This window comes from Lupinus angustifolius, chromosome LG06 (genome assembly GCF_001865875.1).
Source record: "Lupinus angustifolius cultivar Tanjil chromosome LG06, LupAngTanjil_v1.0, whole genome shotgun sequence".
In the NCBI taxonomy this organism is placed as follows: domain Eukaryota; kingdom Viridiplantae; phylum Streptophyta; class Magnoliopsida; order Fabales; family Fabaceae; genus Lupinus; species Lupinus angustifolius.
This window is the reverse complement of record NC_032014.1, coordinates 2,297,286-2,313,412: the sequence shown is the minus strand read 5'-3', so window position 1 is coordinate 2,313,412 and position 16,127 is coordinate 2,297,286. Positions and strand designations below refer to the sequence as shown.

At 31.2% G+C, this 16,127-nt stretch overlaps 2 protein-coding genes across 2 annotated transcripts; one reads left to right on the top strand and one right to left on the bottom strand.

Annotated features, from left to right (window-relative positions):
* On the bottom strand, positions 2,669 to 3,923 carry LOC109348848 (AT-hook motif nuclear-localized protein 23-like). Its single transcript, XM_019589434.1, has one exon. It carries the CDS (start codon positions 3,635 to 3,637, stop codon positions 2,801 to 2,803), a length of 837 nt encoding a protein of 278 aa, XP_019444979.1. The 5' UTR covers positions 3,638 to 3,923; the 3' UTR covers positions 2,669 to 2,800.
* On the top strand, positions 12,592 to 13,744 carry LOC109349585 (transcriptional regulator SUPERMAN-like). Its single transcript, XM_019590443.1, has one exon. It carries the CDS (start codon positions 12,622 to 12,624, stop codon positions 13,369 to 13,371), a length of 750 nt encoding a protein of 249 aa, XP_019445988.1. The 5' UTR covers positions 12,592 to 12,621; the 3' UTR covers positions 13,372 to 13,744.

The following is a 16,127-nucleotide window of genomic DNA, read 5'->3' as shown; positions in this document are numbered from 1 at the left end:
AAAAAATACAAAGATAAAAATAATTTTTTTTGATACTATCAAGGGTATTTTCACATTTTTTTAAAGTAATATATTAATCTCTTTGGGTTCATAGCTATCATTCCTTGAATCAAACCGTTAACCTTGAGGATTTAATGAATTCTTACATCATTAGACTAACAACTTGTTGAAAGAGATTAAAATAATTTGATTTGTTATAAGAAAAGTTAGTGAATTTTAATTGTTAAAACAACACTATTATTTTCCTTTACAATGCAATAATTAATTCGGAAGGAGAGTCTCACTCTCATGCGTATTAAATGGAAAGAGAGGATTCAATCGGTGCAAGGGTTTATTGGCCCATTACCATGACAGAAATGGGTATGCAATTTTGCATATGATTAAAAAGGGCTTCACAGTTATAAAAACTTTCTCCACAGAAACCGGGCCTCATCTTTTACAGTAAACTGAAGTGGGCCTAACTCTCTATATTGAAAGTTTAAGCTTCCTGGGCTATGCTGGTTGCAATTGTCCTCTTACCTGAACTAGCAACATATATGTTAATCATCAAAATATATAAATGAAGTTGATAGCTTAGCTAGAAACAAATGGGTGTAGAAATCAGGATACACAATATATATTATTATATTGCACGGACGACTTAGTTTGATTCTTATATTCAATCTTAATAATCTGTTTTCTATATTTAATTATTCACCACACTTGCGCCAATTAATGTTAATTGACAGGGAATTGGAATCTTTCTTCCCAACTACCTTTCCGGTGTCGTATACTATGTTTATATCTTGTAGTTATATATGTTCTCAGTTTTGTCATTATGGTATTATAATCAGCATTTGACAAATTGTATGTAATAACTGGAATATGGTTTTATGAGATGCATTAATGTATTAGCATAAATTATGTTTATACTATTTCATAAGTTTTTTTCCATTATTTTAAAAGTAATATACAAATAACCTTAATAGCAAAGAGTAAATCTAATTTTTTTTTCCGGTGATCTAGAGTAAAGCTAACTTCTCCTACAACTTCTGAGTAATACTGAATGATGAAAGGATTACATATATTAAAAAAGTTCCATTGTTATTTAGTATGTAGTAATTAAAAAGAATGAGGATAAGTAAAATAATAACTATAAGTATATGGGAAGCATATTCTTGAAGCAGAGTGCTTTATGGAATCAAATGCAATTCTCATAAGCGCCATAACAACCAATTTGTTTGATAAAAGTGTGGTACCGCTTCACTACTGTGGGTGCAAATCAAGAACCTTCTCCATCAGAAACGCAAGGCACTTTGCACAGAAATATATTAAGTGGAGAATAATTAACTAAACTAAGTTGACATTACATCTAAAAAATATTTAAATCGTGTGGCGCCGGAAACCTAGCTACCAAATGGAACCTATGCTAACTTATAATTTGCAGATTTAATATAAATATTATGAAGTCCCTGCCATTAATTCTAATTAACCCTTCCAAACTACTGAAAAATGAGGTCATGACATTATCAGTGCATCATATAAATAAATTCACAAATATATTATTATATAGTTAACTTGCTAGAGTAAGCGTTTGTAACCACTTGAGGTTTATGGTAAGCAAAGAGATTAACCAAACAGATTGGTGTAGGCAATGTTACTATGATCCCTCATGCATTGATCTGGTCATTTAGCTTCTACATTGGCTGCATAAAAGATAGTAGGTTGGTGGTCGTTGGATTGTGGTTTCATCACCATAAGATAGATGATCCTAGTCTTAGCTAGATAAATTAAACTGTTTTGAGGTACTGTTGAATATCATTAGCTTTTCTCATCCCCAAGAAATAATACCATTAAATTGTACCAGAAGTACAAAGGTAATACATGGGTGTTGCTAGGTGGTAGAATTAGTATTACATACACGAAGTTAAGTGATATTTAGAATACCATATTCAAAACATTTGTGTAATGTATTTTATGAGGTTTGCAACTCAATGAGAATAGGTAATTATGGCCTTAACCCTACTGTAAAGAAGTCTGAACATAGCATCAATTCTAGATAATCAAATACTTTGTTGTTGTGGCAAAGCTAGTTCCCTGATATCGGTGGATATACGTACACACACAAAATAGTAACACGTTTAATTATCATTTGGTGTTATTCTCAACCTCTCGTTAAACCAAAGGCTAGCTGTCACGGAAAGGGCAAGTTATCTCAGTGAGTTGGTATTTAAAATAGAAAGCAACTTGGTTAATATGAAATAAAGGTCTTATCGAATAGTGTGGGAGTTCGTGAGTAACTGAATATGTTATAAGACCATAGTATAATCTGAGAATTCAAGAATCAAGATAAAAGCTCGAATAAATGGCTGGTTCGTGAGTTGGGAGATAAAATTGCTTCATGATAAACGACACGGAACTTATTGCTTGAAGCATGTGGCTAGTGCAAGTGCTGTTCTAAAAACATCTAAGAAAATATACTAATCGTATATAGACAAGAAGTTAAGAACCCCAACGATAAAATAGAAAACCAGTGAGATATTGATTAAAGTAGAACAAGTAAATTGCTCAAACTCACTACTTACAACAAGGCCATATCCATGAGTATTGGGGAAAAAGAAAAGAAGAAGAACATCAAATACTTATATATAAAGTTCATTAATTAGTTTGTTGACCTCAATCTAATAAATGAGCACCACTTGCAATTACTTCATGATCAACAATTCAACATCTTCAAAATATGAATCACATTAGATTAAGAGTCATGAGAAAGCACCATCACTACATCAGCATGTAAGGGTACACAAAGACCAAACCCTCATCAAAATGAAGGACGTGTACCTGAATTTCCCGCCCAGCCATCAACTGGTAACTGAACATTCGGCAAATTAAAGAACGGCAGCCCCGAAGACGGGTCCGGAAAAGGGTTTCTGTTGTTGTTCCCCATACCTCCACCACCGCCACCAGAACCCTGACCACCGCCATGGCCAGGTGGCTGTAGGTTTTCTTCTTCATCTAAAGGTAACCGCTCATAAGCCACGTTTGTGAAAGAAGCAGCAATCACAATTACAGGCCCAGCTGCAGTCAATTCTCCAACCACACTCCCTCCCACCACCTGCCCCTGTCCTCCGGCAAGGTATATCGTCAAGCTTGTTGCTCCTGGCGGAGCAGGCGGCGGAAGGAAGGACCCAGAGAGTGACAAAATCTCGAACCTTCCATGGAGGGTGACGACGGATCCAGCCGCAGCCGGCTGCCGTAAGCTGACATTGGTGACGGTCCCACTGCCGCTAAGGATGCAGATCCCGCGCTGGCTGCGCCGCGCGTAGGTGGCGACACAGTCAAACACGTCGCAGCCGTTGCCGACTTCGAGAATATGAGCCCTCAGCGTGTTGGCGCTTTCCTTTGTTATGATCACCGGTGGTTTGGGCTTGTTCTTGGAGCCAGCCGGACGGCCACGTGGGCGGCGTGTAACCACGTTGCCGCCAGAGCCGAGTTCGAGCCCTTGATGAGGTCCATCTTCGTATGGGTCACGGTGGTTTCCGTCTTCTTCTGATTCGGTTTGTTGTGGTTGTTGTTGCTGCTGATGTTGCAAGTTGAAGTCTGGTCTGTGAAGATTTTGAACAAAGCGTGAAGCTGTACCTAAGTTTAAACCAGACATCAAATGATGAGACAGATATAGAAATATTTACTCTAAGAAAATAGAAAATATAATAGTTTTTTTAGGTTATCGATATTAAACTGTTCTTTTCTCTTTGCTTTTGTTTATGGTTATTTTAAGGGAAGTGGTGTATGATTAGGTATATAATATGGAATAAAAAGGTTGCAAAAGAAGAAGAGATAGAAAGAAATTTTAAAGTTTGAATTGAAAAACTGATATGTGGATGGCTTCAAGAAAGGATATATAATAAAGTGATGGACGAGTGGAGAGAAAGAAAACGAAGAAGGAGAAGGAAATGAAGCAGGTGGAAAAGAATAAGCAAGGGAATGCAATGCGAAGACTCAAAACGCAGTCATATGTTTCCTGCGATCAAAAGTTTAAAAAATAGGCATGAATTGGTGGAGGTTTTCTCTCGGTAGTGACTATGAAAAGTGAGGAAAAGAAAAAAAAAATTGGGTTGTAAAACAATAAAAGAAATTGTTGAAGTAGATTTTTTAGTGTCACATTTCAGAATGTAAATCCTAAATATTTACTTAATTATACTAGATGATGATCAGATTCAATTATAGTTAGATTTTGTTGGATTTAGAGTTAGATTTTGGTTCGTTTATATATCTAAATAAATATGTTTAGATATTAACTTCATATTTGATTTTAGGATAATAACAACTTAATCAATCTGTTAATAAAGATTTGGTTTGTTACTATCATATTATGTTCAAAAATTAGACCCGACCAATATTTAAGATTGGGTAAACGATAAACATAACTCGATATGTCACATAGACACTTATTCATTATGTTTGTATGTGTGTCATTATGTTTGTATATGTGTCTATTCAATTATGTATGGGCTAATGATATCTTTTTGGTCGAAAATATCATTAATTTTTTATCTTTTCTTCATAAATACATGATTAACAATATATCTACATATATCATTTGATATTTCAAAGAAGATATTCATAATAACAACTAATATTGACAAGACTTTATCTAAAAGAGGTATGCATTATATTTAATCTGGTCTAAAGTCGAGTTTGATTCAAAGACTGACATGATCAACGTTTGGAATAGTATTATACGACCAATGCTCAATCCTATCCTTAATACTAGAGAGGATCTCAATCCCATAATTTGATATTAATAGAAATCTCCTTGAGTCACTATTTCATTATTTTTCTAACCAATACTAAAAATAATGAAGTTATCAAAATGGCTAATGAGGAGATGATTATTTGTTATTGACATATAATAGTGTGTATTGAATTTTTTCTTAAATTAGTAACTGGTGGATATTTTTTATTAATCAAACTAATTAAGCAAATTAATATTGTGATGTCAGATTTATCAATTTTAAGGCATATTTATTAGTATTTTAGAGATCTATTTAAATATCCTATATTACAATAGATTTTTAAATAGGATAATACATTAGAGAAAACGTTTAAAGAAGTTAGACATAGGTCTAGAGAAACTTAAACAGTCAAATATGTGAGTCTTGGGGTGCAATATGTTAAACTTGCCAAGCCTCTTTAAGTCAAGGTTTGGTAATTGTTTTCACACACTTAGTTGTGATCGATAAAAAAAGTCTAATGACCAAGAGAAGTCTTTTATAACCACAAATGTGTACATGTCTCTTTGTCACTAATGAAAAATAATTACCTTGTTAATAAAATTAATTAACTATCATTAAAAGAATAAGTTTCAAAAAATTTAACGATGTGATTTTATTTCGTTGGTGATGAAGAGAATGATACAAATTAATTGGGATAAAATATTTATGTTCAATCATGTTAATGGATTTTGAAAAAAACATTACGATTGTGGGTTAACACTAACCTTGGTTTATGTAAGAATATAAGCTGACCAAGTTGGGTTTATTTGAAAATTAAAAAGGGAGCCAGCAGCTACTACCTCCCCTAGATAAATAATAATAAAAATATGATTATGATGATAAACAACAATAAAAATAATAATAAGCAGGTGAGCTAGCATCCAAAGTAGATAAGACTTTACTTGTATATCTTATGTTACTTGGATATCTATGCTGTGATATTACAAAAATTAACATTTCTGAAAAGAAAAGGTTCCCGAATTTTAGGATTTCCATATAAACTGGAATGCAATCAAGCTGTCATTGAATCATTCTGTATCGATAACATACATAGAGAGAGAGAGGAGCTAAGGTTTCTCACTCACTCACTCTTAGATTTGACCATTTTAGAGTTTAGACTCTCAGGTCAGACCTGGGGTGCTGCAAGTGTGAGTGCATCGATTTCATGTCATAAAAAGACAAACCCACGAGGATTGGGCGTGAGTTCTCATAAATCTCTTGATTTAAATCAAAAAGAAATTTATCATTGTTTGAGAACATAAAAACGTTTACAATTGTAGAATTTAAAATTATTATATATAGTTAAGGAGAAAAGTAGGGTAATAATAATTGGTATAGGATTTTTCATTATCTTTAGTTTTTATCAATTTTCTTTATCAAATCATCAGCAACCTTTTAGCATAAAGGAAATTACTGAAGAATTAAAACTCTCTCTTGTTAATGTAATTTAAGGACTCAAACACAACAACTAGTCAACCACCCTCTAACCTGATTGGTAGTTGAATCAGGATTATTCAAATTTCAGATCTTACAATTTTTTAATAATTTAAATTGTCTTTATTTTTCTTTACTTTTTATCTTTATACACATCTCAAATAATCCTATTATTATTATTAATCATTGAAAAACACATGACAATTACAGATTATCACTACAAGTGTGGTTTGAAATTTTTGCTTGGTTAAAGATTCCAGGACTATACTTCACTCATTTGCAGATTTTTTAGCTTTTCATGATTCTTATTCGGAGCCAAAAAGGGAAGAAAATGTGGAGAATGTTATGGTTTTGTATGATATGCTTGTTATGGCTTTTGTGCAATGATATTGTGTTCAATGTAACACTCAGTTATGACATACGACCTCTCAACCTCTCAGTCTATGAATATAGCGAGCGTGCCATTCATTAAGTTTAAATATTCTTTGCAGTATTTTATTCCCCTCTCAGGAGAGTCTTCCGCGACTCGAACCTGTGACCTCAGGGATAAATAGTTACTATACCACTGAGTCGCTACCATTAAGTTAGTAACACCTCAATTTTGACATGCGACTTCCCACACCCATGATAGCGTGTCACCCTCAAACTTAAATACTCCCTGCAGTATTTTATTTCCCTCATAGGAAAGCCTTCCACGACTCGAACATGACCTCATGGATAAATAATTACTATACTAAATCAGAGCCAAACAGTGAAGTTTCACATTCTATTAATAAGTTTGGAGAGTCACTGTAAGTTAAAACCTTGTTCTTAATTAATAGTGGAAAATTTAAATAAAAAAGAAGATATAAACGGAAAATTGCTACCTATATCAATATACTGCTATATATCTAACATTGATATCATGAAAATAAGTAGAATAGAAGTGTATGGCAGTGTCTTAAACGTGACCACGTACACTAAAAACATTAGCTTAAGTTCTCATGTCAACATTTCCTATCTTTCACCATTCCAAAAACCAATTTACAGGATTAAACAATATGAATCAATACAAACTTAAGCTAATCAAATGCCTGGACCAAATGAAGATTTTTCAATGCTTAATATGACATGTGACTTTTTCTACTCAAGTATCCCTTCATTTTATGGATAAAATTATTATTTTTTAAATGGAGATAAATTCCTTTGCAATATTGATATGTGATGGGAGGAATAAATGTCTTATTTTATAATTTTGTTTGATCCAAAAAAAAATTTTGGGCCATTAAATTTTTTTATATCATATATTAGAATTTGGACTTTTTCAAACCATGATCCTCCATGCTAATGGTGTCCCAAGATGGAGTAATGGTTAAAGAATATAAAAAAAAAATTTCTTAACCTTGAGAAATAGTTGATTTGGATTTTCAATACCTAAGCAGTTATGTTAGCATTTTTTGCCTGCAAACATCCTCCGTTTTTAAAAACACAGAATCCTTGTTTGCGTTTCTCCAAAGGAAAAGACCTTGTGCGCTTTGTCAAAAGTAAAATCAGGAAAGTTAATTCCCAAAGCGAATAAGCCTTTATGCATATTGATAACTGACATATCTTCTAATAATGATTGTTATATTCTGCTTTGAAACAAGAAATTAATATATGATCCAGTTGTCCGAGATGTATCTATAGCGATAATTTCTGTGATATCAGAGTTGGGTGATGCCTCGTTCGTGGGCTTTAGTTGATTTCAGAAATTCTAAATTAGGCCTGTTTGGTGGTCTTCTATTTGCGTTTAGCCCTTTCGCTTGGTTCATTGATGGGGCCTAATTTTTTGAGACAAAAAACTTGATCTGGTTTTTTTGGATATCATTCTCAGAAACTAAAATGCATGAATTGGTTTATTACTTCAAATATAAAGATCCCATTTATTATATTCAGGGATGAAAGTGTAGAAGCCAAAAGTTAAAAGTTAAAAGTTACAGAATTGAAGCTATTAAATAAGAAGTAAAATTAATTAGTCATCATAGCTTATATGTCTAGCAACTTATTAAACACTAGCTTATAAGCTTGCAACTTAATTATTAAAATAAATCATTTTACCAAAATGAATATTTCTTCTTGTCAAACGAATTAGTTTTTTTATTGTATAACTAAATTATCCTATAAATAAGTGACTAATTATTTTCAGAATGCAAGATTATCCCTCAATAATGTCGCGCTCAAGAATCAAATATTTAATATTGTGATCAATTTGAAAATCGAGTAAAATCTTACACCATTAAACTGACTTTATACAATTAATTAGTTTACTTCGTAAGATGAGTGACTCCTCTCAATTAACAGAAAGAATAGTTTTATTTTTGCATATATTTATAAAGGTAAAAGTATAATCTCAGTGTCAATTAAAAAATATAAATATTATTATCATTTGATTTTTTTTTTGCATTCCTATATAATTGTCCTCTCAAATAGAGATGAGTGAGAGAGTAACTTTTTGCTTGACAAATGGTTAATCTCTTAAAGCACGCCCTTTAACTCCCACCATACTCTCATCCTAAGATACACTTCATATTATAAGACACACTTCATATTATAAGACACACTTCATATTCTAAGAAGTGTGACACATATCAATCACAATATTTTATATATCTATTTTTATATTTACTTTAATTTTTTATTAAGATATAAAATTTAATTATATATAGCTTTCAATTTAATTTGAAAATGAATTACAAATTATATTTTGATTATTAGTTTTATTTTTCTTTTAAATAATAACCTTTGTGTCGATAAGTAATTAAAATCTTTGTTGAATGAACGTGTATTATTTGTCTAATAAAGTAATTAAGTGGCAAAAAAAATATATTTAGGTGTTCTAATAAATAAAAAAAATATGTTGGACGATCGTAATATTAATTGATTAACATTATACATTTTTTAAATGAAATTTCTCTAAGCTTCTTTACCGATGGTTATAGTCTCCTCATCTTATCAAGTTATATCATAAATGCTTTAAAGACATTATTGTGGTGGCCCGTCACTATTGACTACCAAGAAATTTGCTATTCCCAAATATAATACTCTCGGAACACATAATTTTTGGCTTCAACTAGAGAAAACGAAGACATGTGTATAACATTCTAGATAATAGAGGACAGTAGAAACCTTATAAAAAGAAAAGGGTGAAAACTCACATTCAAAATTTGAACTTAAACACATGAACACATGACTAATTTGGCACAGACATATGCAAAATTTGTTGTGATACAAATTCAAGGATTTGTTCTTCTTTTTCACTGTTTTTGTTTTTGTCCTTTTCCTAGAGGATCCTTATCATTGTCTTTATTGAAGTAATTAAGGATATGTTATAACAGACTGATCATCAAATGTGGGTAGAGTTGGAGTTTAATGGCTTCATTGTCGGAGAATATACTGTCTAATGATAAGGTTTATAATTCAATAATGACAATGACATATTTCAACTTAATTTTATTTATTATCATCCCGTTTCGAACTAGCCGTTACTCGCTAGACTTGAGACAACTAAAGGAATTGAACCATGGTTTGAAATTAAATAGCTCCATGCATTGGGGAGAAAAAGATGTACAATGTAAAAAGTTTTTTACAATATCCTTCATCATCTATTTTTACTGTTTATAAATATTACACAGGTATTATATTCTTAGAAAATAGTATATAAATGTTCTACTTCTAAGTTCTAACTTCTTCAACAAGTAGGATATGCAATTAATTACTATTTAATTATAAAAGTTATGTAATATAAATAAATAAAAATATTTTCATAAGAATTTTTTACAGTACTATATATATATATATATAATTCATATTATCTTATTAACGATTGACTTTTACATAAAGTATTTCAGATGAATAATAAATGTAAATATAATATACAAACTTACTTTATATAGATATAGATAGGGTAAATTTACCTCATTTGTGCACCTTGAAACAATGTGAGGAAATAAATGATAAAATCGAAATCTGCAATGGAAATGACAACTTCAATAAATAAATAAATACAACCTAAAGTTGGCACTCTAGTTGACGAGTTATGTTTGAGGAGAGAGAAAAAATATGAAACTTGGTAACCTCCTTACTGAGTTTTATTAAAATTGTCACCCGCATTGCCGACTCTCTAAAAACTTAGTTTGATAATTAATTTAAAAGGTACACCAAAACTGTAATATTTCAGCTAATGTATACCAATAAGATAAATTTGTCATATAGATAGTGCACCAAAATTAAAGGTACAACAAGCAAGTGAAATAGTATAAATTAATAACTAGTAAAGAGCTCTCATGTCCTGGTACTTGGTGGCATGGACCAGTAGGACGAGTGGAGGACATAAACAATGATAAGGTGAAGGCTAAAAAGGCTATTCTTTGGAGATAGAGACTACATTTCTTCAATACTATATCATTCTATGTCTTGGTCAGTTATATATTATCATATAAATAAATAAAACTGAAAACGAAACATAATATTTTAATTAGGTTAGGACATTGAATGGAACATCATTCAAGATAATTACCTCAGTCAATATTCCTACATGTTTCTTGATGACCTAATTTTCATTATTTTTGGTATTGGCATTAAAATTAAGGTGTGAGTGTCAAATTAACAGTGGGGTTATTTAACCATAAATGTTTTCTTATTTGTTACTGTTATTAACGAACTGGATACGCAAATGTTTGTGGAGGGCGTTTTTAGTTATTTCTCAATGTCAAGGATTATTTGCCAAAATTTAAATATTTATATTTAGTATTGGATGAATACTTAATTGGGGATTGAGTCAGATTCATTTCTATTAATGAGCTAGAAGTAAGGTATGAAATAAGACAAAAATAAAGTGAAATAATAATTATATTTTTTATTATATTTATAATAACATTTTTATCTTTGAAATTATTGTAAGAACTCCCATAGATAAGATCCATACTCTTATGAATTAGAATTCAATATGATCACCGATCGACCCATCCATCAGACCATCACGGGTACCAGACATGAATATGATACTACAGATTTTTTAAAATAAACTTACCATATAATATTATATATCAGATCTGTCAAATTTTAATTCATTATGAGTTTCTGTTAACATTTTTTCCAAAGTTAAAAGATTTTCAAGAAGATTTATAAAAGAGTACAACGTTTATACGTGGAAGTTGACTCGATGATTTATAATTTTTTATTTTAAAATAAGTAAAAACTTACATTACTAAAAAATTTAATAGGCATGTATTATAATCTCTTTCAATACTACACTCAGATATTAAAGAGAATCCAATTTCTTTGCCATAAGTTACCAACTTTGACTCTTCAAGGGTTTTGTGTACTGACAAGAAGAAACCAATAGATGAGGACATTAGTTTTCACTAATCATATATCATTATGCTAAATCCTGACATGATATAGACTTGTAGGGAGATATATTTATATACACAGTTAATAAAATTTTGATAAGATATTCAAATTTTAATTCTAGTTAAAATTTGGTGTCAAATGATAGCACAAAAAAATATAAATGTACCTATCTTTAAATATGATGTGTTAAATATATTTTCACACAAGTTTTTCTTATTCTCTCACACTATCAGAAATAATTTGTAGAAGTATAAATCATTTTTCTCATATCATCAGCAATGGAATAATTAAGGCTCCCACATTAAATTAAATTCATTCTTATATCCGGCCAACATATATATATAATATTTATGTACCATTAATATAAATATATTATTCATTATTCATTTGTATTTTTTTTATGAGTCAATAATTATAAACTATGAATGATAGATGATGTAGTGACAATATATAAAAATTATACATTGTGCAACATTTTCTCTCTCTATATATACGCTAACATATTAAATTAAAAAGAAATATATATATATACATTGACAATATAAGAGTTTTTTACTATATCACTGCATCATTCACAATTAATTTTTAATTATTATTGATTTTTTAATAAAAAAATCTGAATGAAGGTGAACAATGGACTCATTATCTATAAATATTTATATTATCAGTGCATATATATTATACAATAAATTAATTCATTGTTATATCATTTTCATGTTCTTCAAGAATTAGCATGCTAACTTATATATGGCGGGTAACCAATAAACGGCGGTCTAGTGGTATAAGACCCTACTAGATCCTCAAAGTTGAGAATTCTATTCTTAAAAGTAATATTTGTGAGGAAAAATATGTGACTAGTTGCACTTAAGAAATTAAAAAGGAGTGGGCGGGGGATTAAAGAATAAAAATGTGGTCTGTCTCATATATTTGGAAGGCGTAGAAGCCCAAGGAAAGAAGTTGATACATTCGACATATGTTTTTAAAGCTTCATTTTGCCTTAACAAGTTAACATCACTCCTTAATCTTAACCATATTTCCTACATTAAATGACAATGATATTACAATGGCCAAAGAGATTGGTGTCTCCCTGGCTCAGATCCAAAAATTGTCACAATCTCAACACAACAAAAACCAACCTCATCTAAACCCGAACTCCACTAGTACTACAAATTCATCTACTTGGATGTGGAATCCTAGGGAACACCCAGAAGATGATGACTCATGGGAGGTTAGAGCTTTTGCTGAAGACACAAAGAACATCATGGGTACAACATGGCCTCCTAGGTCATACACTTGCACCTTTTGTAGAAGGGAGTTCCGGTCAGCCCAAGCTCTAGGCGGCCACATGAACGTGCATCGCCGCGACAGGGCACGCCTCCACCAGGCGCCGTCTTCGACAGGTTCGATTAACCCCAGCTCCTCTCATATTGCACCAGCATTCATAAACATTCCACATCAGGACCTTGATTCAAATGCAGGGTTGCGCTTTCTCTACCACTTTCCAAGCCCTAATGCCACCTTCACTACTGCTCCAAATCACAGCTCTAATCGGAGTGCAAGTGGGAAATCTCCCTCCACTCTTCTCTCCATCTCTTCCTATTCACAAAACAACTTGAAGTTGCAAACTTGCTCGTCAACACTTAACTTTCCGGCAGCACAAGCAACTGCATCTGGGATCAATAATAATGTTTCTTCTTACTGCTACAACAGTACTAGCAAAGTGGAAGAGCCTCCAACTTCTTCCAATGACAATGGCCAACATGAAGAGCTTGATCTAGAGCTCCGCCTGGGAAACAAGCCAAAACCAACCTGACAAAGGTAGCTCGAGAAATATATAGAAAGGACAAAATTCCTCTATAATGTGCTTGAGTGTAAAATGAGAAAGAAGGGTATATACCTTGGAGAAAATGAAAAGTAAGATATATCGTTACTTTCTCATTTTACACTGAATCTCACTTTAAATATGTTTTTTCCATATAAGTATCGAAGTACCCATAAAGCTTTGAAGGTGTCGAAAAAGTCAAAATCCAACAGTTCCTGTTATTCATTCTCTTTTGCATCTATAAGGTATAGGAGAAGATCGCGATTGCTTTAATTTGTTGATGTTAACACACCATGTCCAGCATTGACTTAGCTGAAGCTGAAAGAATCTTTTTTTATTTTTATTTTCTATATTTTTTTTTGTGTGTGGGTGGTTCAATTTCTCAATCTTGGTTTTTTATTATTACTGTGTAATTGTTTTGTGACTGAAGGTGCACATGAAGGAGCAATTTGGGGGAGGAACGGGAAGGGAGGAAAGATAGGCACCACATGTAAATTTTTTTAAAATAAGAATAAAAATGTAAGTTGGTATTGATTTTTAAAGATTTTAGCAGTGATGAATAAAGTAAGAAGATTAGGGTTTCGAGCGAGACACTGAAAAAATTGCAGTGAAATGTCATTTTCTTTTCGAAGTTGTTTACGTACATGGCTGACTGAGTATACATTTCCGCGGGGATTATTTTCTACAATCGCCTAAGTAAATGGAGTTATATGATCGGTTCACATTTTTTTAATTTTACAGAACACTATGTACGTGATTTGAATGATTATGATATAAAGTAGAACAACTTCATATCGATCATAAAGTGAAACAGGTTAATAATAATTTGGTAACTGTAATTCTACTCTCCAAATAAAGGTAGTAATCCTCTCCATTTCATTCCCCGATTTCTTCTCTATTTTATTAAAGTGGTCAACTGCAACCAATTTTATTATGATTAATTAACGGGTGGAGGCTAATCTTATAACATGTATAAAAATTCTGTTAAATAATGATGTATATATCATCTTAAGGATGTTAATTGAGTTAGGTTTCGTGTTATTTTTGTTAATTAATGAAAAGCCAGCAATAATAAAAAATCAATAGTGATAATACAATGACAGTGTATAAAACTTATACACTATCATTGCATACATTTTTTCTCAAACAAATAATACTCTTATTCATACAATCTTTATAATTAACAAAGAGATACATATACAATTTGAAGGGTGTGTCACCCAATCGACAAAAGAATAAAAGAACAAAAGAAAAACGAGCATTGAGAAAGTTCCAAGAATTCAAAAAAATAAGTTCAATCACATCATCTAAGTTGAACCTAATATTATCAAAAATGACTTTGTTCTTTATGTGCCAAATGGTCCAAATGCAAACCAGAGAGCTCCCACCAATGTTGTTTCTTGTTATCTAACCTTGTGGCATTTTTATGGAGTGAGAAAAAAGTCTTGACATCATTACGGATAATAGAAGTTAACCCAAAGCACGAATAAAGCTTTTGCCAAACAAAATACGATATACAACACGAAAAAACAAGTGACTAGTAGATTCCTCTAACTAACCATAAAGAAAACAAAGAGTGATATCTTGAGCACCTAATCCATCTCTAACAACAATGGGACCCTATCTAAGATATGTTAATGTTAAGGTTACTTAACTCTATAAAAAATGTTGTCTCCCTTTCTTGGTATACCTACGAGTAAGAATATCTCTCTTTTTGTCATTGCACTTATTCTTATACATAATTCGATCAATTTGTTATCTCCAGCTTGATTTAAATTTTAATTTACTTGAAATGAAAATGATGGTTTAAAATTATTATTTTTGAAGAAAAAAAATGTATATATTGATAATGTGTAAATTTTATATACTGCATTATTCACTATTCATGTCTTCAAAAAGTAATACAAATAAATGATATAAAAAGAGAGAATATTGTATCTCCTCATACCAGCAGATGACTTATCTCTTCCAACTAGTAAAAGTACGATATATTATTAATGTTTTGTATTATTTTAGAAATATTTTTGTATAAAATAATTAAATATGTCACATTCCATGATTTTATTGTCCGAGGGAGTAACTTATCTTATTATGTCATAAGATACATTATTCTCTAAAAAAAACTATTCTATTTTGCCTACTTGATTGTGGATGCTCCTCCCAATAAATATCGCTCATATGAATCAAACTCTTGACATTTTAGTCCTTCTGAGGACCTAGCAAAACTTTGCACAACTAGACAAACTCCTTGATGGAAATGGGTGACCTTTTGCTAATTAGTCTGAAGACAATTTTTTACTTAAAGGAAAAAAATGATTTTTGCTCTATGTATAATTTCTTACTTAATTATTCACAAAGGCAAAATGTATCCCCTTTAAATATTCTATTTTCATTTGCTTCAATCGTAGGTTAGATTAGTATTTTTGCTCTATGTAGGATTGGGGTGAGTTTCCTATCATAAATCTTCCACTCTATTTATCGAGTTTAATTATCTAAATGTCATGGTTAACGCTAATTATATTCAGTTTAGATCTAGCAATAAAAAATATTTCAAAAGAAATATAACACTAGAACAACCACCTGTACTATTTGAGTACTTGATAAATGTACAAATAGAATATTGGTTTATGCATGGGAAAAAAAATTGGAATTTGATCTAATTTAAAAAAGATTCCAAATACTCTTCGTTTATGTTCAAGTTTTTCAGATGAGAATATTAGTCAAGGTCTCCTAAACATACAAAAAAA

What these genes read in the sequence shown, in the direction of transcription:
- LOC109349585 (XM_019590443.1), top strand. Translation starts at nt 12,622, where the DNA reads ATGGCCAAAGAGATTGGTGTCTCCCTGGCTCAGATCCAAAAATTGTCA.
- LOC109348848 (XM_019589434.1), bottom strand. Translation starts at nt 3,637, where the DNA reads ATGTCTGGTTTAAACTTAGGTACAGCTTCACGCTTTGTTCAAAATCTT.